Here is a 23557-nt window from a genome sequence, read left to right on the forward strand (position 1 = left end):
CATTTCTCTTAATCCAAATACCAAGAAATAATTAATATTTCATGGTTATTATGAATCACCTCAATCAATATAATACATGCAACCAATAGAATTAAAAATCTTATGAGTATAGGATTTAAAATAATAATAATTTAGAGGAGAGAATGTGCTAATTAATTATATGCATGCATGCATGTCTTATATTATGAAACCACTTTAAAAAGTAGATGTGCCCTATATTTTGGAATGGAGAGAGTAAACAACTATTGTATGAATTGGCTATTATATTAGCTCTAAATGATTTGGAGCTAGTAGTTGGCTATACTATTAAGGCCGAGTTTAGTTCCAAACTTTTTCTTCAAACTTTCTAATTTTTCATCACATCAAAACTTTCCTACATACACAAACTTTCAACTTTTCCATTACATCGTTCTAATTTCAACTAAATTTTTAATTTTGGCGTGAACTAAACACACCCTAAACTTATCTCTTATGGGTGTGTTTAGTTCACGCTAAAATTGAAAGTTTGGTTGAAATTGGAACGATGTGATGGAAAAGTTGGAAGTTTATGTGTGTAGGAAAGTTTTGATGTAATAAAAAAGTTGGAAGTTTAAAGAAAAAGTTTGGAACTAAATAAGACCTATATCGAACGATACAAGGCCTTTGGCCAAAGGTGGGCTCCATCTTGTCTCCGTAGCCAACCCTCAGGCCCTCACTTGCGTCATCGCAAGTTCAGACTTTTGTTAGAAACGTCGTCTTGACTAATTATTGTTCGAAAGATTATCCCTTTCTCTTTCAATTTCTTTCGAATGGCTTACAAACATAAAGTGATTGTAATTCGGCTCTCGTTGAATAATCGAGAATCGCTTGAAATTATGGTTTTCACTTGAGATATGAAAATTTGATAGGATTTTCACAAAAAAAACAGTTCAGTTCCTTCAAACTGACTAGACCCTGGAAAAAGTACACCGAAGGTCCCTCAACTTGTCATCGGGTTACAAATCATCCTTCAACCACAAAACTAGATACAACACATCTCCCAATTTACAAAACCAGTGCACATTGAGACAGGACCCGCTTATATCTGGTAGCTTTTATAGGTCATAGACTGCCCTCACAGACCAACACAAGTCTTTTCTACACACTTTGTCCTCACTCGTGTGTACCCGGGAAGAATTTCCTGGTCGGTCACCCATCCCAAATTGCTCCAGGCCAAGCACGCTTAACCTGGAGTTCATTGGAAATTGGCTTCCGGAAAAGAAGTTGCAACGTGTCTAGTGCACCACTCCCGGTCCACACCAGCCATGCACTATGTAACGTCTTGCCTCTCTCTAGGCCAAGCACGCTTAACCCTAGAGTTATTTTAAAATCGGCTTCCAGAAAAGAAGTTACAACTTGTTGATATGAGTATTCTATTAATACTATTTAAGCCCTGGGCCGGGATGTCACACTAGGTCCCCCGGCGGTTTTAACTCCGGTTTTCTTCGACATTACAGCTAACTCAGCGTGGGACCCACATGTCAGCCTCTTCTTCTCCTCTCCTATCCACCTTTCTTCCTCTTTCCTCTCCTCTCTCATCCCCTCTCTTCTCTGTATTATCCGCGTCACGAAGCCGGCGGGATGGAGCGGGGCGGCGATGGGCGGAGTGGGGCGACCGGCGACGGCGAGGCGGAGTGGAGGATTCGCAACGCCGAGAGACCCGCAGGGGTGGCCAACGGGCGCCATGGCCACAGGCGCCGGCGCGAGGGACACCGGCGGCGGGGGGCGCGCGGAGGCGGCGGCGCCGTGGAGGGCCTCGAGCTCGGTGAAGAAGCGCTAGGTCTTGCCGTCGCCGTGGCCGGCGCGGCCGTCCTTGGTGCTCCTCTTGTACCCCCATCTCCGCGAGCTTCCTGCACGCCACGCCATGGCAGCCACAAATTAAACTTCATCTCACTGTGCTCATTTCGTCGTCGCTGCAATTAAGCTGCTACCTTGTTGTCGCGCGCCGAGCAAGCTTAATTCTACGATATATGCAAAATCTAACCAAAATTGAGCTCGAATTTTGACAATGCGCATATGGATGACTAATTAATTCTCGGCATTAAGAGGTTAGCTAGCTAGCTAACCTGGAGACTTCCTCCTAGAGGGGGCCCTTGAGGACGGCTTCCCGAAAGGCGACGTCCATCTCCGACCGGATCTTGAGCAGCGCCAGCGTCCTGCCGCGGCCACCGGTTGCCTGCCGGCGACCCGCTCCGGTCGCCCTCCTCGCCACCCAGCAGCCCGTTGTGCTCCAGTAGCTCCCGTTGAGCTGCTCCTTTGCCGTCGCCTACTCCGGCGACGAGCGGCTGCTGATCGGCGACGGCGCCCCCCACTCCGCCTGGCTGCTTCGCTCGCCTCCTGCACCGCCACCGGCTGCACGCGGTCGATGAGCACGGAGAGGAGCAGCGACATGTTCTGCTTCAACGTGCGGAGCGCCGTGCGGATGCGGGCGTCGGCGACGCCGCCGACGTAGAGCCCGTCGTAGAACGAGTGGTGCGAGTTGAGAAGATGAGGCGGTACGCGGCGACCTCGGCGACGTGTCCGACCGCGGAGCTCGCGATCACGCAGGAGGAGCTCCCCGCCGGCCTCCTCCCCACCCGCCGGCGGCCTGCAGAGACAAGATTGAGAGAGAGAGAGGAGGAGGAGGAAGGGGGAGAAGATGGGAAATAAAGGGTGATGACGTGGCACGCTGACATGTGGGGTCCACGTGAGTCCCATGCTGACTCAACTGTCACGTAGATTAAAACCACCGAAGAACCTCGGGTGACCGGTTTTGTATAGTTAAGGGATCCAGCATATTTGGTTTTGCGGTTCGAGGACGTTTTTTATCCCGATGATAAGTTGAGAGATCTTCGGTGCACTTTTTCCACTAGACCCTTAAATGTAATCTAATTCTACCGATTCAGGCCAGCCCTAAAGTGAAAACCATTTTAGCAGTTTTGATATATTGATAGCTTGTTTGTTTAGCCAGCTAAGATTGTAAGCCAACTACACTATTAATAGATTACGTCACCTATTATTTATTTCGTTTGGTTACAGATAAAATATCCGTTATGAACAAGGTTCAATCCAAACCCAGATATTAATACCTGATGAGAAAAAATTGTAGCAGTCGATAAAATAGCTAGCTAGCATGCGGGGCGAAACTAGGGAGGGGCGGAGGGAGGCCTGGTCTCCCACAAAGTTGCATTCTTGCTTAGCATCTGCTAATCGATTATCTAATTACATGATTAGTTAGTTTAAGCATTTTTCGTTTAAGCTTCCCTTTATTCTTGACGATTACTGCATCCTCTATATCCTGAGCTATGATCAGTAGAAGATTTTACATGCTAGCACGTTAGATCAAGCCTACAAAAAGCTAATACGTGCAAGAAATCTTTAATACTGATGCATGTAGCTAATTATATACCGTATGCACATAAATATAATTTTGTATGGTCTAAATATAATTATATGATTTCCTATCCATGTAAAAAATATAATACTTGAAATTTACATGTATTGTGATTATTTTTTAATAGATTATTGTCATTTTTAATAGATTATTGTCATTTGATACATCTTTTAATTCGTTTATCAGATATATATGGCTAACTAAAGGTTTCGGCAACCAATGTTGGGTTATATTAGCATTGGAAGTTTTCTTTGGTAGTTATTGTTGGGAGCTTGGTGCTGACCAAGTAAAACAACACTAACATGTTAGACTAACTGAGGGGCTGGTTGACAGTACCATACTACCCATTAATTATAGCCTCCTCCAATATATAGGTGCCAACAAATCATCCAGTCTAGCTAGCAACGTAATCAACAGTGATCATCTCGTGTGTGTTTGAGTGTTAGCTCTACCATAACCATGTAAATCGACAATGATTGGCCTATGTAAAGTACGTCAGTTAACAAGTCAAAGCTTAAGCGAGTCAGAATGGTGAGCCAAGCCTATTTCTCCATTCAGTTTTCTAGCACGACTTGGCTTGATCTTAGTTAGTCTTGTGAGCTCAGCTCTAGTACATGATAACGTATACTTTAACAATAGTTTTATAAAAATATTTTTAACAATAATTTTATTAAAAAAATTTTAAGTTAATCATATTAAATAAAAAGGTGAGGAGTATTTAACATTAGGGATAATTGCAAATATACCACTACATTTCACCCTTAATTTGAAATAGCCATTAAAAACACGAATTGTAAATTTGCCACTGAAATTGATCCACCGTGCTTCTACGTGCCATTGCCATCTAAACTGGTGCAATTAAGAGGCAAAAAATAATACATAAAACTAGATTGAAAATGACATAATTAATTTTCCCACCTTCATTTAAAAAAAATCTTCTTCCAACTTACATAGAGTGCCACCACTAATTTATTCTTTTTTTCTTGGCACTTTATAAATATAGGACATGAATTTGTGTTTCGCATAGGGTCTCGAATTCTTAGGGATGGCTATGATGTCAATGTTAAAGCAGATTTACAAAGTTTACAGTGTGAATACCACATATAAATCTTAGCAAATTTACTATATCCATGTTATAGGAAAATTACTATGCCAATGTAGTAGGAAATTGAAGATTTTTGTTATTCAAATGTACTACGCCTTGCTTTTATTCTCTAACTCAGCTAGTAGCTAGGTGAGGTGGGAGGACCAGATAGTAAAGAGGAGAAGAACGAAGGATTAAAACCAAAAGAATGAAAGACTTTTTTATAGGGACATGAAAGAACCTTCCTGCAATGTTTCTCGATGGGAACTTTATGATATTTTGTGTAGATAATATAACGGCTAAAATTTTGAAATACTAGATCAAACGGTCTAGGTTTTGCCATCAACGTGGATGCATGTTAGAAAAGGATCCTCCTTTCATTTATGGGATGCGCCATGTCTATAGAGGATGAGGTTGATGGTAACACATATTCAAAAAATGTGTGGGACAGGAGGATGGCTAGGAGTGCCTATTCAACCTCAATAAAGATAGAACATTTCAGGACTGTAACTTTGCAAGTGCATCAGTAAGAAAAAGATCGTCCTACCCTTTGATCAAAGGCAGAGTTTATTAACTAAAAGACACGCATGTATCATATGGTTGGCATGCACCAAAACTTTTGGTTGAAGCATCACACTTCAGCTTTTTGCAAATAAAGGGTGGTTGGCAATCGAAGGTTCTCTCTCTGTCTGCTTTGTTCTTTTGTTGTAAACTGAAGGGTCTCCTGTTTGTTCACATGCGGATTAATTAGCTGGCTGAGCTTACCCTACATGTCTAATTAATTATGGAATATTTCTCCTTGAAAAATAATTGAGTTCATAATCGAGCCTGGACACGCCAACCCACTTTGCCCCCACACATCTGATTTATCCTTTATAATAATTTATAATACTGGCAACTTGTATATTCTCTAGAAAAAAGTTCTTAAATATATTTGTCAATAAATATTACTGAGTAATTGGCTCTGTTGAGAAAAACACATGTAGATCATTTTTATATTTTCTCTGGCAGTTACTAATTTTTATAGGATTATGCAAAATATTTGCACATCACTACATTTCTCTACTATTATAAAAGTGGAGCCATCCTCCTTCCATATTTCACTGCATGCAGCGCCGTTTAACATGTCTAACCACTGGATTTAATATTTTATCTTTAATTATTATCATGATATATTACTAATTATGTAGGTCTGTGGCTGCCAGAGCGAAGCCACATTGCACTACGGAAGCGCGATATTTTTTTCCCCTAAAAACATTATGCTTCCGTAGTGCATGGGACACAGCCACACAGGTCCATAAAATTTTCACCAAAGCATGTTTTTTCATGGCACACGTAATTGGAGTATTAAGTGTGTGATATTAAATGGGACACAGGGTAATTCCTATTCTAGTTTTGCCCCTACGTATGTTACTACTCCTGGTTGAAGAAAAAGGGTATAGCCGGGAAACTATTTTAACAGCTCGAGTGGACGTCTACCCGTTTATTGCATGTCATGTAAGTAGTTATGAAAAAAAATAAAAAAAATATGAATAAGATAGATCAATATGTAATATATCAATCTCCAAACATGCAAGTTAAAATTCAACTTCTACAAATTGTAACAAAAATAACAAACAAAACTGAAATTACTATATGAATATTTATAATTAAATTTATTATTTTTGTTACAACTTATAGAAGTTGAATTTGAACTTGCATGTTTGCGGAGATACATATTAATCGATCTTATCAATTTTTTTAAAATTTTTTGTAACTATCTAATTGACATACAATAAACGGGTGGATGTGCCCTTGAGTTATTAGAATTCATCTACGCACAGAACACCGCGGAAAAGGTGACAAGAAAGAATGAAAGAACCGTTGGAGATAAAGAGTCAAAGATGGTCACTTGGCAGTAGTGGTCAAATATTTTTTCCATGTTAAGCGGTAAACGTGTAGTTAACAAACCCAAACATAACCAGTAGTCAGTGCGGGTAATCAAAGTGATCATACAGACCACTTCAAAATAAAAAAAAATGATCATACAGACGGACACCTGCAGTGCGCAGAGGATTCACGCGAGTATGTGCAACTAACATGTGTATAGTAAAAGAACGGATGTAATCTCTCCGTATTATAATGTATGACGTTGTTGACTTTTCAACCACCGTTTAACCATTTATTTTATTCAAATTTTTTATGTAAATATGAAAATATTTATGTTATGCTTAAAGAACATTTGATGACGAATCAAGTCATAATAAAATAAATAATAATTTCATAAATATATTAAATAAAACGAATGGTCAAACGTTAGACAAAAAGTAAACGGCGTTATACATTAAAATATGGAGGTAGCAGTTGTTCAGTTGCATGTGGGGACCTCGCACACACCGAAATGCACGGGAAAAATCAATCCATTCCCAAGGCAGGATCAGCGGCATTCAGTCACATGGCTCACGCAAAAGGACGAATCGGAGACCAGATCGGAAGCTTCTGAATTCCCACTTCATTAATAAAACTTCGTCACACGCAGACGCAGGTGAACCCAGCTTGAAGCTACTCCCAGCTCCACGATCCTCCACCCCAATGATGAACTCACGTTGCCCACTCCCTCCCCTGGACGCGTCGCGCTGCCGCGCGGAATAGAGAATACTCCTACCGCAACTTGGCCCGGACAGGCACGCACACGCACATGTAACGGCCCGCACCAGCCGCGTCGGTGCTCCCTCCCGGACGCATCCACCGCCCGCGCGCGCACCAAACCGAGCTCCGATCGGTCGGTTTGCCCGCCCATAATGCAGCACGACTATAGTAGTCGTCGTAATAGATAGTAGTCGTCGTAGTAGATAGCCTCATAGCTCGCGCATGTGGCCCACCGATTTAGGCGCCGCCACATGGTCGTCGCTTTCGAGCCACGCTGGAACGTGCCGTGCGTGGTGGTGGTGCCGGCCTCAGGAAGCCACACACTGTCCCGGCCCAGCTACTCCTCCCCTCGATGGCCACTGCCACCAGCACTACAATTATGCATATCCCTTTTGGGTTCTACTGCTTACTGGCCGCTGTTTTTTTTGTAACGAACCCCAACTAATATTCCTCCAAATAATGCGTACTATGACTCTAGGAGATATACTTGGTGAGTTGTGGGCGCATCATAAGAGAGGGGCAGCAGGCTGCACGCCCGGCCATACCGTAGGGCACTTCTCTTCTTGTTACCTTAGCTAGGTAGGCAGACCGGCTTTCTCGTAACATAACGTAGCGTGCTAGGCTAGCTACCCGAGTCGATCACCGGCGACATGATGCGGCGTCCGGCGCCGGTGCTCGTGCTGGCGATCCTTGCCGTCGCGGCGTCGACGGCGGCGGCCGCGGCGATCGAGGGAGAGGTCAAGTGCGGTGGGTGCTCGCCGTGCGGCGGCGCTGACTGCCCGGTGCTGTACCCGTCGCCGCCCCCGCCGGCGCTCCCTCCACCACCGCCGTACTACTACTACAGCCCTCCGCCTCCGGCGTATTACCCCGGGTCATACTGCCCGCCGCCGCCAGCGGCGTACGTCCAGTTCGGCGGGGGCGCGCAGTCCGGCAGAGGGCCTCTGTACCCGCAGGACCCCGGGTTCATGCCGTCGAGCGCACCGTCGTCGCACGGGAGCCGCGCCGTACGTCTGTTCACGGCGTGTGCTGCGTTCGCCAGCCTATGGTTCCTATGGTGATCGATCGGCAGCAATTGCAAGGTGGCGGACATCTCCGGTACGTCGCGACGGAGTCACGCCGGCGTTCCAGGGATCTGCACTCTCTAGTACTCTGGTCATATGATCCGTATAGTTCTTCTGCCAATATATCAAGTTTTTTTTTTCCTTTTTGCTTTGTTTCTCTTTACTCTCTCCTGTGTTTAGATCATTCACAGTCACTTGTAAGAAATTAATTGCAAAGCAGAATGTACTGTAGCAGTTCATTTCATATTGTCAAGTCAATGTCACGAGCTCGTGATGGGTATGGAATTGTGTTCGTCCGTCGGTGATCTAGTTCCTGATTTCTTTTTTTTTTTGAGGAATGAGGACACAAGTTGGTTCTGTTCTTCGATATACCACAGGAGAGCTTGGTTGTCACTATGACTAAGAGTATATTTCTGGACGGTTTTTTTTTCAATATTTTAAAAAGGACGTCCATGTGACTCACCAATAAATACATGAATATATAGATATTCTACTGTAGTTTGTTTACATTTGTTTTTTTCGGGTGGGTGGGGGATTATGTGTTGGGTACAACAAGAGACCGCATTATATACCATGCATCCTTTTGTGGAAAAACTGGCTGCTACTCATTGTACTTGATAAATGTAAGAATACACACTTCAAAATAATACGGCAATATCAATTTCCACTCATTACCTAAGGTTCAAGATATAGTTTAATTATAATCATTTTTTTATCATTGTCCGGACTTTATTATTTCACTATTACTAAAAGAACTTCTTAATATCATTTTTCTATGAGGATTGCTCCCGTCCGGCAGATTGTACCGGGAGGTACTAGTACCGAGAGGTATAAAATCAAATCTAGCCGTCCATCTTTAGAGGTACGATTGGGAACCGGAAAAGAGAATAGGGGAGGGTATTGAACATTTGAAGTTACTCAAATTATAGTAATCAGTAAATGACAGGGGAGAGTATTGAACATTTGATTGAGACCAAGCAATGGTTGAGCTCATGAATAAATCAGACAACACAAATCCTAGAAGCGCATGCAGCCAAAAAATGAAAATTTCTATTGCAGCAACCAACAGATCGGATGAAAATAATTCGATGCATACAGAACAGGTTTACGGCGTCGTGCGGCTGCGGTAGGACCACATCGCCTGCCCTCGCCGCCGCAGCCGCAAAAGCCTCAGCTACCACCGCCACATCACCGGCTCCGACGACCACCTTGACACTGTGGCCGCCACCAACTCCTCAAGCGGCCGGCACCGCTGCGCCCGCCACCACCTCGCAGTCAAGGTCGCCGACGTACCGGCCACCGCCGCCACCACCTCGTCACCGCGGCCAGCACCACCGCGCTCCCCGCCACCTCGCAGTCAAGGTCACCGACACACCGGCCACCGCCGCCACAGCACCACCATCTCGTCACCGCAGCCGGCACCACCCCGCTCCCCGCCACCTCGCAGCTTCAGCCGCCGACGCACCAACCATTGTCGCCACAGCACCACCATCGCGCCCGCCACCAAGTCGCGGCCACGGGCCCTCGCTACCTCGCAGCCGCCGCCGCTACCACATACAAGGGGAATCGAACTAGGGTATTCAACTGGAGAAAACTTATCTACACGAAAAGACAAAAATACCCTTCCACCGCTCCAACACAGCCGGTACCATCTCTCTCATGAGAAAATTTGTACCTGGGTACCACTGTTTTTCCCACCGTTCGATCAGGCAGGATGAAGGGCCAAGATTCGGTACCGGGAGAGCTGCTGAATGGGAGTAAATCTCTTTTTCTATATCAGTTGCACGCATATAGAGATATACTTTTCACTGAAAACTAAATATATATTGTAAATCTCCCATATTGTAATGTACGATATTTGGTCGAAATTAAATACGGGTATAGGAAACTTATATATGTACAATATTAAAATACAAAGGTACGAAATAGAAAATATTTGTGGGTCAAGGCGGCGGACTTTGGCCTTCCCCCACCTAGCCCAAAACGTCCTGCACGCACACGCACTTTTGCACACTCTGTGGTTAGGTTAGGATATGCAGTGTAGACCGATTAAGTATATATTGGAGCACAATAATAACTAAATGTATATATGCTCGGAATGGATTTAGGAGAATTATATTTTATATTTAAATCCAAATTTACTTTGAAACAATTATAGTCTAGATCCATGCAATTGCACCATAAATACAGCTTTGATTAGTTATCAAATATACGCAATAATGTAGTGTCCATTAACTGAATAGTTAATTTGGACGGTTATGGCAAATATAACCCAAGTGTGCGATGCGCATGAGCTAAATTTACACTTTTTAATGGGAGCCATTTTTACCGATGGGAACCAACCCTGTGATCTGTGATGGAAATAGTGGATTGTGCACAGTACGTAGGTGTATTAATCGTGTGCACCATTCAATCCACAGTACAATATCCGGGATGCGACTACGTCGGTTGTCCGAAGGGGAGATTGGGAAATCGGGCGCTAACGTCAGCGTCCGATTTACGTGCAAAACTATTTTAAACTGATTTTTTCTTTTAAATTATTTATCTAAATCATGATCCGATTCTACCATTAAATCTGTTGCAACTAAATCTTCAAAACAAGACCCCACATGGATATATTCCGACGAAAATTTTTTTAAGCTTATTATTGAATTTTTTTTAAAATGTTGCATGATGTTCCACCAAGTATATCGGAATTGTTTCAGTAAGTAGATAGAAAATGTTTCAATCGTTTAAATCGGGCGTTGTTTCACCTTATATAAAAATAATATTTCAGCAAATAGCGAAATAATGTTTCAGTTCACTGCAACATTAGATCTATACATAGTGAAACATTGTGAGTATACTAGGTGAAACATTTTCGGTGGAACAAAAAATAAACCAAATTCCCTTAATAGAGGGTTTCCAAAATATGTGGGTGATTTGTTGCAATGGAGTATTTCAGTTCACTGCAACATTAGATCTATACATAGTGAAACATTGTGAATGCACTAGATGAAACATTTTTTGTGGAACAAAAAATAAACCAAATTCCCTTAATAGAGGGTTTCCAAAATATGTGGGTGATTTGTTGCAACGGCGTGTTCCATAATATCAAAATCCACTGCAACATTTGATCCATATATAGTGAAACATCATGAGTATACTAGGTGAAACATCGTAAAACTACTGGTTTAAACATCAAAAGAAACCATATGCAACATTAAAAAAATTAATAAAAAACTAAAATATTTTTTTTGTCGAAATATAATCATGTGTGGTCTTGTTGTAAAGATTTAATTATAACGAATTTAGTGATGCAATCAGATCGTATATTAGATAAATAGTTTAAGGGAAAAGATTCTCTCCATGCATGCAGTGACGCACGACAGACAACATTTTCAACAATATCCGACGTAAATAGTTTAAGGTGTGTTTGGATGGAGGGATATGGATGGATAGGACATGGCGGCCCATTTTCTGTGGTGTTTAGTTGCTGGGTAGGGGTGGGATAGGGCCGGCTAGGGAGGAATATTCCCTTAGATGCTGGATGGGGGGATCTGGCCGATTTGCCCGGATCCAGCAGCCCGAGCGCCCGGACGAGCTGGGCGAGCGAGTTGTGTCACCCCGGGCGAGCGAGGGAGGGAGGCGACCGCCCGGGCGAGTTGGTCGGCGCGGGATGCAGGTCGGCGGCCGGCGCCGGCGTGTCAACGGGAAGAGGGACGATGGCGACGGGAGGTGGCGACGAGCTTGGAGACGCTGGCGGAGACGATGGCGACGACGACGATGCGAACCCGACAACGACGACGACGGTGCGGGCGGCGATAGCCGCGTCGGCGGGAGGCGGCAGCGGAGCCTACAGCCGGCGGGAGGCGGCCGCCGGCGGGAGGAGGCGGCGGTGGCAGTGAGCCCTAGATCTATTGCTTTTTTCTTTTTTCTTTTTTTCTTTTTTATATGTGTGTTTATAATATGGAGGGGTAGTGGTGTAAAATTGCTACAGAATTTATAAAATGCATTATGCATTAATTTGATTAGGGGGGTGGTATATTCACCATCTCAAGTGAGAGGTGACCACACCTACAAATCCATCATACTCCCTCCAACCAAACAAAAAATTAGATCACCAAATCCACCTTCATCCCTACATCAAACAAAAAACTGGATCGCCATATTCATTCTACCAAAAAAACTGGATTGCCATATCGAAAAAAAAAGTACCGCCGTATCCCATCCAACCTTAACCGTGAACCAAACAAACCCTTACTACCGTAGCATGGATGCTTGATGCTTCTTTGATTTTGGCAACTAGTAGTCGGTAGTCTGTTCTTATTCCTAGTAAATTCCATCTGTGACCTCATCTTCATTAGTTTGGTAGTCCATGATCCCAACCCGTTCCCGTCGATGGGCCCAAAATCTAGTTCAAAATTGTGCCCCACTAACGTGGAGTGGACCAGAAAACATGGGCTAACTAAACAAGGTATATAGCGTGTCCTTTTGCCCTTGCATATTGGCTCAATTTCAGAACATTGAAACTTTAAGGCAACTTATTATTGGCCTTGTTCAAAGGCAAGGCTCGAAGCCGCAAAACTCATTGGTGAAAGGTTATGAAATAAGTCTATTTTGCTTCCCTATCAACCACAAAAGCGGGTATGACGCCCTCCCTCCCCCACTTCAGAAAGCGGTGCAAATATACTCCTTCGGTGGCTTAGGAAGTGGTTTTTGCTGATTCAGCATGTGGCCCCCTAATGTTAGTGAAATGTGGCAAACACATGTAGTGGGCACCATATGTTAGTTACATCACTTTTCTCCTTCCCCATTTCTCTCCTCTCTTCCCCTCTTTCCTCGCATGCAGCAGTGGAAAGAAGTTTGATGACATGATCGAGAAGGAGCTGTCAAGGCGATCCGCAAAGTGCAGCGACGCAGATGGCGTTGCGATTGGCGAAGAAGATAGCGTTGTGATTAGCAGCGAAGATCGCTCACCCGTCCACCATCATCCCTGGCGAGCCTTCCCCAGCAACGTCATCATCATCACCGCGGCGTGGCCATGCATCATGACGGCAGCGGCGCTTGGCAACAAGGCTAGTGGCAATGAGCTCCTCATCGTGATGTTGCAGGGGATCGGCGATTGCCTAAAGTAGGCGAACAATAGAGCTACCAGCCTGATGGCATGCCTGATGCCACTAGCACCTCTGCAACAGCATGTTACCAACGCCCAGATCTGGCCTCCTCTACAAAATCGCCACTCTACCCAAGCGCACGTCTTCATCGTGTTCTGACACCTAGCCTCGTAGATCTGGGCCCTGCCACCCCTCCAACCTCTGGTCAGGGGATGTTTCCACCACACCGCAAGGCCACGATTGCTGACAAGACTCCAACGCACCATCCAACACAGCCACCGCCTCACCTCCACCACCACACTGCCCCAACTTCATTTGATGACCATCGTCGATACCTCCTCTCCGCTAGTTTCCTTGCTTGTGCATCAGACCTGTCGTCCATGTCCCATCCTCCACCTTTGTCGCACCCTCTAGCCGAAGATTGTGGAGACAAGCACCCATCGCCAGCGTCCTCTCCAACCTTTGCTCCTTACGACCAGGGCGTTGCCGACCTCTCGCCATGCTCTACCTGGGAGAGAAAGGAGAGAGAGAAGAGGAGTGGAAAGAAAGAAGGGATGACACATGGGTCCCACTACAAATTTATTAGTTTTTTCCGCTAAGAGACTCGCCGACTAAGCGAATAAACCGTCGTCAACCTGTCATATCAGCAAAAAAAAAAACGCTTCTCAATCCACTGAATAAGTTAATTTACATATTTTTGAAAGATGGGGGAGGTGTTATACTTATACCTGATTTGGTGATTGAGGGAGGTGATTCAATCATGAGCAAGAGATGTAGGAGGCAAAATAGACTTAATACAATGGTTAATCCCGGTCCTGGTCGAGCCTATGAAAAACGATTTTACCTTTCATTCATTTCTGTAATGAAAATAAATTAGTTTATTATTTTAACGTCATGTATGAATATAACATATTTAGTGATAATTACGCCTTTGAGCTTGTATTTAGCTATAGGCCTGAAACAAAGGTGCCATACATGTAAACCACAATGGAGCGACTTATTAGATATGAGTAGAGAATGTTGCAATTACACTGGAGGGGAAGCAGCATTGGAGAACAGCACCAGAGCGTGGACATGGTGAGTCGAGCTGATGGGGAAGGTGATTAGGCACTTGAGCAATTGGGCTGGTAGAACTGTAGAAGTAGGTTATGTGCCGCTGCGAAAGAACTGCAAATCGGGCACCTGATTTTTTTCTAAAAAATCGGACGTTGTTTCACCCCTCGTAAAACAATGTTTCAGCTCTTAGTAAAAGAATGTTTTGGTTCTTGAAAATAGTGAAACACAATCAGATCGCCAGATAAAACAATTTACTTCAACACATGAAACAAACGATTAAAGCCACTAAAACACCAACAAGATCCGAGTGAAATTGAAGACAAAAAAATGAAACACCATAAAAAAACCCACTGAAACACTTCGGTCGAACTAACGAAACATCCACATATAGCGACTGAAACATCGAAAAATCACCCTAAATACTAACTAGATCCACTTCATTCTCTCCGGTGGTTGGCTAGATCATCGGCGACAACACAACGTCGGTGGCAGGGGCCTGAGCCATGTTGTGACGGCGGAGGCCGCGGTTGCTGCGGTGGCTGCAGGGTCAGGGCTAGGGATCTGGTTGTTGTCACCGTCGCCGCAACCACTGGCGGACTACGGCTAGGCGGGGAATGAGGTGGCGGCATTCAGCGATGTCGCCGTTGCGAAGGAGGAGCGGAAGGAGAAGTGTTGCCATACGAAGAGAGAGAGAGCTGGAGGAGAAGCGCCTCGCGTGAAAAGAAACGGTGTAGAGAGAGAAGGGAAATGGATAAGATCGAGAGAGAAGGAGAGAAAAGGACGATGAGACATGGACGACTGGGGTGCGAGCACCCGATATTCTCTTTCCTATTGGGTGTCTGAACCAGAGCATTTTCGCCAGATAGATGCTACTTGGACCAGGAAAAGAGTTAAGATGTTATTGGCATGTTTGTAATCCGATCAAATAACTGAGATCAAACGCATCATAATAAGGGCTTCGGCTCTTATTTTTGTCCAATGAAATTGTAGTTGAACCAAACGACACAAGTAGTATTTTAACTTTTTTAAGAGCGAAGAGACTTTCTAAATAAAAGATATGGGAAGGATGAAGCTATCTCTTCCTAATATCTACTTTTAGATGTATAACTCCTAATTAAGATGACGTCGTGGAAGAACAGAAAAGCAAGAAAACGTTTTTAACTTACTACCTAGAAGCTCATATATGATAGGATGATAGAAAATCCGTGAAGAGTACGACCCGCCAAGCATCAGCCAACGCGCTGCGCCACACATGGGACTAGCATGGAGCATTTTCCCCACATATTGGACTCTTTTATATCGCTCCCTCTATTTTATTATAAGTGCCGTTGTGGTTGACCGTTCGTTCTATTAAAAGTTTTATAAAAAAAATAAAAAAATAAGTTAGTCATAAAGGACTATTCATGTTTTATTATCTAATAACAACAAAAATACTAATTATATTTTTTTTAAAAAAACGGACGGTTAAACGTTGAATACGGAAAACTACAGGACAGTGAGTACTTTATTTTTAGAATTTTTTTTTGAACAACTCTTGTATACTACTAGTATCGTCTTTTGGAGTAGATTGACGAAGTCTGAACATATCCAGAACTTGACTAGAGGATAATATATATATATATATATATATATATATATATATATATATATATATATCATTTGACCAATTTTTGTTCCTTAGAGAAACAACGCCGTTTTCATCATGATTGTTCTTGTTATTGTGCATATGAATCATGATTAATGTCAGTTCCCACAAATTTGCCGATGAAATGATGTAGTGGTGTACTCCTTCCGTCCCAAAATATAAGTATTTTTAGCATAGTAACAAGTCAAACATTTTTAACTTTGACTATTAATAGAAAAATAAAAATGATCAATTATGTAAAATTGATGTTGCTAGATTTATTATTAAAATACTATCATAATATGCAACTTTTTTTATTTAAAACATCTTACTTTTATAGATATTGTTAGTCAAAATAGCATCTCGGAGACCAGATCAGAGTTTAAAAATGCTTATATTTTGAGGCGGGCGAGTAACTTCTTCCAACAAGAAAATTGAAATTAATTATGGTCGACTCCGACTCGTTAACCACATGTTTTGCACATGTCAGAAGCCATTTTGGTGGACCGGATCGACCTGACTGAATCCCTAACACCCAAGCGCCAAGCCAGGCAGCTGAGTCAAACATACGCGGTCCTCACTATAACCACGTCATCTTGTTATAAAACCATATCAATTTGCAGAGTATTTAAATTTTCAGGACCCTTCTCTGTGACCAAGCCACGCAGCCTCAGTTTATTATGACAAACTCCCAAGGACTCGTTCCCGCCCTTAATGTCAACTTGGATTAATATATAGTAACCGGGTGTTACGTACGTTACGTTGCACCTATCGCTTCTCTGCAACTTGACACAATACAACACCTCACCAGACACTTGTTCTTTACCTACGCCCTCGCGCCTTCCGGGAACCGCTACTAGTTATAAACTGACGATTTATTATACGTGTCCACACGTGATGGAAGCAGCTCTCGTGGAGCGTATAAAAGGAGGGCTGGTGATCGATCAGCTCAAGTGCTCAAACCCTCTCAAGTTTCATCATCACCCAACACAATCGCAAGCAGCAAGCAACAGGGCCAACCCGACGAACGTGAGATGGCGGCAGCCGTAGAGGAGGCCTTCCCGATCGGGTTCACGAAGGGGATACGGTCCTACTGGCGAAGCCGCAAGTACCATCGCGTGGACAGCAGCGCGGCGGGCCGCGGCACGAGCAACCTGGTGCGGCTCGGGGGCGGAAGCGGCAGCGGCAGCGACGGCGGGGCGTGGGCCATGCGGCTGGGAGGCATGTTCCGCACGCGCGTCAAGGCGGCGGCGCCCGCGGCGACGACGACCGCCGTGGCGAAGGTACCCGCGCGCGTGCTGGGGCGGGTACGGGACGCGTACGTGGACGCCATGGTCGGCGTGGCCAAGAAGCAGGCGGCCGCGGCGCTGTCGCAGCCGGGAGCCGGGACGACGGAGGCGCTGTGGCAGAAGCGCGTGCCGGTACGACGGTCGCGCGGGCAGAGCAAGAAGCAGCTGCGGCAGAAGGCGGACGAGCTCGGGCAGAGGCTGGTCATGGAGATGTACAAGTCCGTCCTCGCGTCGAGGGACCTCTCCAGCATTCTCCAGGCATCAAGGGCGCAATAGCATGCAACACTACATCGTGCAAAAGTGATGCATCCGCGCAAGCTTAACGTGAACTAACGGCTGTACATAAGGAGATGTACATATGTTTGTTGCACAATATGCATGGCCAGACCGGCTAGAAGACACTTATTAGACGCTCATAACCCTTGGATTCCCTTTCATCTCTAGAAAAGAAAATCCGTGTTCCCTTCTGTTGCTTTTTAAGTTGCTTCTGCTTCATCTATATATGTCCAGGATCCCTTCTTGTCTGTATATCCAATTTTAAGCATGGTTGGCGCTGCCGTGCCACCAACATAACGTGAGTTGAATTGATCTTTCTTTCTAGAGGTGAATTTGCTCTGAAATTTTGGTTTGCTCTTCAATCATCATAGTGGCCAATAAATCCAAGTTGCTATTATCCCCCCCCCCCTCCCAAAAAAAAAAAATAATAATCCAAGTTGCTAATTGGAAGCCCACGCCAACATTTAGCCCACATGACCCCCGGTGACCTGTCTTAAAAAAAATTAAAAAAAACCCACATAACCACATCCCTCATTTTTCGCGCGTACGTTTTTAAAATTGTTAAACGATATGTTTCTTATAAAAAATTTCTATACAAGTTGCTTTAGAAAATCATATTAATCTATTTTAAAAAATAAATTAGCTAATACTTAATTAATCATATGCTAATAAGTCGTTCCGTTTTACGTGTTAGAGGTATTAGCTCCCAACAACAGAGAACGTTGCTTCTTAGCACACGGAAAATGGAGTGGCTCATTAGCGCATTATTAATTAAGCATTAGCTATTTTTTTAAAAAAGAATCAATATGATTTTTAAAGCAACTTTCATATGGAAACTTTTTGCAAAAAATATATCGTTTAGCAGTTTAAAAAACGTACACTAAACATGAGGGATGTGAATTGGAAAAGTTGAAGAAAGAACTAAGCCAAGAATCACCTCGAGTGATTGTACTTGTTGACGGCAATATCCCGTAGTGCCTTGGCCAACTAACCACCACAACCACTACCACTCGCGGCCGGTCACGCACACACCACCTCAATCAAATTTGGAATTAAGATATTAAAATATGTTACTTTAAACAGAAAATTAAGTCATGAGGCAATATGCACAAAGTATAGAATCGCTAATTCTTACACAGTTTTTTTTACAAGGGAACGGTGCTGTGAGCAAGTGAGCAACATGCCGACGTATATACCGCAAAAATCACTGTTCATTTCAACGGAAAATTGCAGTAACAACAATGGGTCGAGTATGAAGAAATCAAACTATCAAAGAGCCTCTATATACCATTAATAAAAAGCCTCATGACACCAACAAAATGACAGTCGTCAGCCACATTTCTTTCTGGGGATTTCACACCTGCACTTTTGAAGTAGTACTTGCGAATCCACGTCCTTACGGGCCTTATAGTACCACGTCTTCTGAACAGAATATGAACAAACTGACGAATCTGAAGTCCCTGAACCCGATCGAGCTGACGAAAACACTAATCCTGTTTGTGGATATTCACATTACAATATCGGTGCTACTAGCTCTACCATATGGCTTCCTGTACCCTGTACGTACCTCTTATGTGTTATTTACGATGTTCGTATTTTTGTACATTTTCGTGTGTATAATCGTATATAGTATACACGCGAAAGCAATAAACCATCCAGGTGGTGCAAAAGACTGGCCGCGCACTGCCTTAATTTAGCTAGGATCGGAGGAGGAGGCGTTCGGCGGGGGTGAGCGAGTGGCGGAAGTGGCAACGGTGGCCGTAGGGGCAGACGTCGCCGGCGAGCACCATGCGGCACACCGCGGTCTTGTAGCGAGGGTGGCGGATGACGGGGCGGAGCTCGGCGACGCCGTGCGCGAACTGGCACTGGTCGCCGTAGGGGCAGTCTCCCGTCTCCTCCCACTTGTTGCACAGCTCCGTCTTGAACATGCCCTGGTTGTACACCTCCAGCTCCGCGCCGCTGTCCGCGGGTTGCGCCTTCTGCTCGTCGCCTTTCTTGCCGCCGTCGTACGCGCGCTGCTGCATGATTTGATAGTGGTGCGCAACAATGTCAAATGCCGATCAAACGGGCTGAGCCGTGGTGTTCGCGAGGCGAGAGCGGGGGACTCACCGAGTTCGGGGGGTTGGTTGGGTTCGACGACGTGCGGGGCTTGCGGTTGGGGGCCGCCGAAGTGGCGGTGGCGGCCTGGGATTGCTGGTTCAGCTTGAGGTAGCTTGTGGACCGCACGGAGATGCTCTTCGGCAGCACGGCGAGCTTCTCGGGCGTGCGCTCCTTGGTGGCGGCCGCGACCTTCTGCTCGCCGAGGCGGAGCCGACGGATCTCGTCGGCGACGGCGACGGCGGCGGTATGCTTCCCGCTGAGCAGCGCGAGACGGAGGGCGAGGTCGCTGTTGGTGACGCGGAGCTCGGCGTTCTCAAGACGGAGCGCCGCCGCCTCTTCGGCGGCCTCGGCGAGGTGGGAGAGGCAAAGCTCGTAGCGGTCGGCCACCTCCTGGTACTGCAGCGCGAGGCGCGCGAGCTGGAGCCGCTGCCCCGTGGCGTCGGCGGCCGCTCCTCCGTCGTCGCCGTCATCGACGAGGGAGGCGGAGGAGGACGGCGAGAGCGAGACGGAGGTGGCTAGCGGCGACGGCGAGGAGAACCCGAAGCTGGGGCTGAAGGGGGAGGAGCAGCGGTACAGGGCGTCGTCGCCGCTGGGGAGGTAGCGCGGTGAGGACGCGAGCCGCTGGTCTCCGAAGTTGAACGGCTTGAGCTCCAATGTCGAGCGCACCGGGGAGACAAGCGCTTCCTGCATTGCCGACGGACACCAATTGACTTCCGCCGCGAACAAACGGACGGAAAATGTCACAAACGTGAAAAATTTTCACACAACTTGGTACGAACAAGTGCACACGTGAAATTCCTAGCTGTTGTATCGATCGAGCTTGTAATGTTGGACCTGATCAAGTGGAGGAGTAATTCGATGCAATTACCTCTCGGGGCAGTGCCGATCGAAGCTAGAGACCAGCTGATTCGGGGGAGAGGACGACGGAGGAGGTTGGTGCGGGGATCGCGCGGGCTGAGTTATATAGCGGGGGAGCGTAAACTGTAGAAGGGGAGACCGTGGGGCCCGCGCGTCTGCGAGAGCGGGGCGGCAGGTGTAACAGGGAATTAGCCGCGCCCGTACCCGAAGTCCCCAACACGGCCGGGTTCGTTAGCGCTGCTGCAGCGTATAGTAGGGAATTCCGTGAGACCGTGACTACCTCAACTGCCCATCAAATCTAACATTGTAAACATTTTTGTCTAGGGTTTAGACTGTTAAAATATTTTTTTCAAAAAAGGATATGCAAATATGTAATGTATAGATGATTGTGTCATGTATTCATACATATTCTCCTATCAAGAGAATAAAAAAAATCAATCATGGGGATGTATCTAGACAATGTGCATGTTCAAATACATCCTAGGATTAAACTTTTTTTTTGGATGGAGGGAGTAAATTTATAGTTATGTCAAATTCGATATGCACAAAGAAACAAAAACATTTATCACTAAATTTATTGTTTTTTCCTTCTTTTCAAATTTTTTTCATGTGTGGATTAAGCTTAATTTTTCATGTTGATAGAGGGATATACAACAAGCGATTTGTGCTTTTATATTTTTTGAATTTTTATAACTATGTAAACTGTATGTTCAACCTCAACCTCAAGCTTTGCTTATCTGGCATGGCGGAGAGCCGTTTGGTTTTTGCTAAAGCACATGAAATGCATGCTTAATTTGCAGAAACTACAGTTTAGATTTCAGAAAGATGTCCGGTGTATGTGTAGAAAGGCAGAGTAGTGTGTCTGTGTGTATGCGGCGCTCGTCTAGTATTGTCCTGTTGTGGAATTCGACGCGCGGAACATTTTCAGATCAGGATATTTGGTACCAATTCCCATCTGATTCTGGAAACGTTAATCCTGCCAAGATCACGTACGGGAAGTACGCTCTAACATTAATTCCTTCAACTATACTTCATCGATTCCCTTGATGCGGACCAACATGCCTACCTGGCTACTATCTCCGTCCCAAAATAATTGTATTTCCATGATTCAAACTTTGTCTCAAAATAATTGTAATTTTAGAGTACTAATTGTCCCATCAATCATCTCTCATTCAAATTTCTCCCTATTATACCCTCAACCATCTTCCCACTCTCACATAAACATCTTTTAATGAGGGGCACCATAGTCTTTCTTCTCAAACCTTAATATATGCTAAACAATATAGAATTACAATTATTTTGGGACGGAGGTAGTGCCTTTGTGTCTCGTGTCGTCACGTCCACAAAGATGACAAGTCCACACCTCAGTTGACTCAGGAACGCTCTATCGTGGCAACTAATCGTACTCCTACAAGCGAAGTACTCGGTACAACGGTACAAAAGGCCCTCTTCCTTGTACAGTTATATGGAGTAATTAGCGGTTACACTGAGCTGGTAGATATGCGCCCATATTCTTTGCTTACAAAAAGCCATTATTCAGAAAGCCGTTCACAAAAGAAAAAAAAAACAGAAAGCCATTAAACACGTTCATATATATGATTATATCCACGCAGGGAAGGTCCATGGACCAATTGCAGCTACGTCGCTGGTCAGTAGTGGCACAAGACAGACAGACAAGTAACTATCAGATTAGTTATTACTACTTGCTTAACAACTAATGAACTATGGTGGGACCACCCTACACGAGGAGCCCCTGCACCGGACTGAGGTGAGGTGCGCCTGGCCTCTGTCACTGACCTGGAAGGGCTAGTCGCCAGACTCGATCACCACAGCGCAAAGAGGATCGATCCGAGCTAGCGAAACTTAGCTTGCTTTGCTTTTACGGGTCAGTCCCTGTCCGCGAGCTCAGGTTGCTCAGCTAACAAACCCCGCGTCGATCGGATCGATCGATCGATCTGTATCCCAGCGGCGTCTTTTCCTTAGGAAAACCACACCACACCTCACCAGTCACACCACACACACAGCAACACCTGATAGATGCAATCATGTGTTGCTTCCTGCATACAGCTTTAACTAACTCGACCGGGAATTCGGAATATCGCCTCGCCTACCGCAGGCAGGAACGTCGTATTGTGCGGCACGTCGGAATCATTCCTGGAGATTGGAGACCGGCAGGCGTGGCCGGGGGAGAGAGTTAGCTAGAGGAGAGGAAACGAGAAAAACGGACCACCTATATATTTGTCGACAAATTTTCTACTAAAAATTTGACAGATGTAATTATAGTACAATCGTAGTGTAATTACACTGTAACTTATATGTAACTATAGTATAACTTGTATGTAAGTTTCACATAATTTTGAATCGTTAGATCTATTACAAGATTTGTTCTGGTAAGGAAGAAAAAAATCACAGCACACACATGTGAAAGGATTTGTTCCCACGACCTCTATTTTACTGAAATAATATGTTACCGAGGGATTCTTGAAAGTTACATACAAGTTACATTATAGTTACAGTACAATTACATACAAGTTACAGTGTAATTACACTACGATTATACTGTAATTACATCTGACAAATTTTTGGAGGAAAATTTGTCGACAAATATAGCAAATTCGAGAAAAACACTTATGTATGTGGGTGCGTGCGCGAGATGCGTTTCTTTTCTTCCCGCTGCCGCGACGGCCAAACGAACCGGGTGGACTTTTAGGTGGGTGCTTTTCCCGTTTGGCGATACCGGTAGGATGGATTTGTGCTCGCCGGTTGCCATCAGGGTTTGTTATGCACTGTGCGGTAGATGGCGACGGTTCGTGCGAATGAAGGCATGCACCACGACGCGACGGGGCTGATGTGCCGCTTGGACCAGAAATGGATGCTGATATGCGATCTCTGGATTCTGTTCCAGTCGTCGTGGCAATCCAGTTCGCCCCTCCACCCACCCAAGATATAGATTTTACATTGATTTCTATTAACACGTTTCTCGATCTAGTAAATGATGTATTACATGTGAAAAGATGCTTTTAAATATAAGATAAATCTATTTTTAAGTTTAAAATAATTAAAACTTAATTAATTATGTGCTCATGACATTTTT

The 23557-nt window shown here is 44.9% G+C and overlaps 4 protein-coding genes across 6 annotated transcripts; 2 read left to right on the forward strand and 2 right to left on the reverse strand.

Moving 5' to 3' along the window:
• Window positions 1–1337: 1337 nt before the first annotated feature.
• Window positions 1338–2631, reverse strand: LOC127770394 (uncharacterized). Its single transcript, XM_052296101.1, has 2 exons — window positions 2085–2631; window positions 1338–1868 (listed from the first exon to the last, which is right to left on the reverse strand). The coding sequence occupies exons 1-2, from the start codon at window positions 2407–2409 to the stop codon at window positions 1795–1797; spliced, it is 399 nt and encodes a 132-aa protein (XP_052152061.1). The 5' UTR covers window positions 2410–2631; the 3' UTR covers window positions 1338–1794.
• Window positions 2632–7536: 4905 nt separating this feature from the next.
• On the forward strand, window positions 7537–8560 carry LOC127768771 (extensin-2-like). The gene has a single exon (XM_052294418.1). The coding sequence runs from the start codon at window positions 7754–7756 to the stop codon at window positions 8159–8161; it is 408 nt and encodes a 135-aa protein (XP_052150378.1). The 5' UTR covers window positions 7537–7753; the 3' UTR covers window positions 8162–8560.
• An 8337-nt stretch (window positions 8561–16897) lies between these two features.
• On the forward strand, window positions 16898–17831 carry LOC127759966 (uncharacterized). Its single transcript, XM_052284175.1, has one exon. It carries the CDS (start codon window positions 16975–16977, stop codon window positions 17503–17505), a length of 531 nt encoding a protein of 176 aa, XP_052140135.1. The 5' UTR covers window positions 16898–16974; the 3' UTR covers window positions 17506–17831.
• A 933-nt stretch (window positions 17832–18764) lies between these two features.
• On the reverse strand, window positions 18765–20533 carry LOC127767561 (zinc finger CCCH domain-containing protein 9). Of its 3 annotated transcripts, XM_052292946.1 has the most exons (3): window positions 20474–20533; window positions 19615–20315; window positions 18765–19523 (listed from the first exon to the last, which is right to left on the reverse strand). In XM_052292946.1, the coding sequence occupies exons 2-3, from the start codon at window positions 20293–20295 to the stop codon at window positions 19203–19205; spliced, it is 1002 nt and encodes a 333-aa protein (XP_052148906.1). In that variant the 5' UTR covers window positions 20296–20315; window positions 20474–20533; the 3' UTR covers window positions 18765–19202. The 3 variants fall into 3 exon arrangements, with proteins under 3 accessions (XP_052148906.1, XP_052148914.1, XP_052148898.1); XM_052292954.1 differs by lacking the exon at window positions 20474–20533 and having other exon boundaries at window positions 18765–19520; window positions 19615–20463; XM_052292938.1 differs by lacking the exon at window positions 20474–20533 and having other exon boundaries at window positions 19615–20463.
• Window positions 20534–23557: the final 3024 nt, after the last annotated feature.

The sequence above is a fragment of the Oryza glaberrima genome, chromosome 1 (genome assembly GCF_000147395.1).
Source record: "Oryza glaberrima chromosome 1, OglaRS2, whole genome shotgun sequence".
Classification (NCBI taxonomy): Eukaryota; Viridiplantae; Streptophyta; class Magnoliopsida; order Poales; family Poaceae; genus Oryza; species Oryza glaberrima.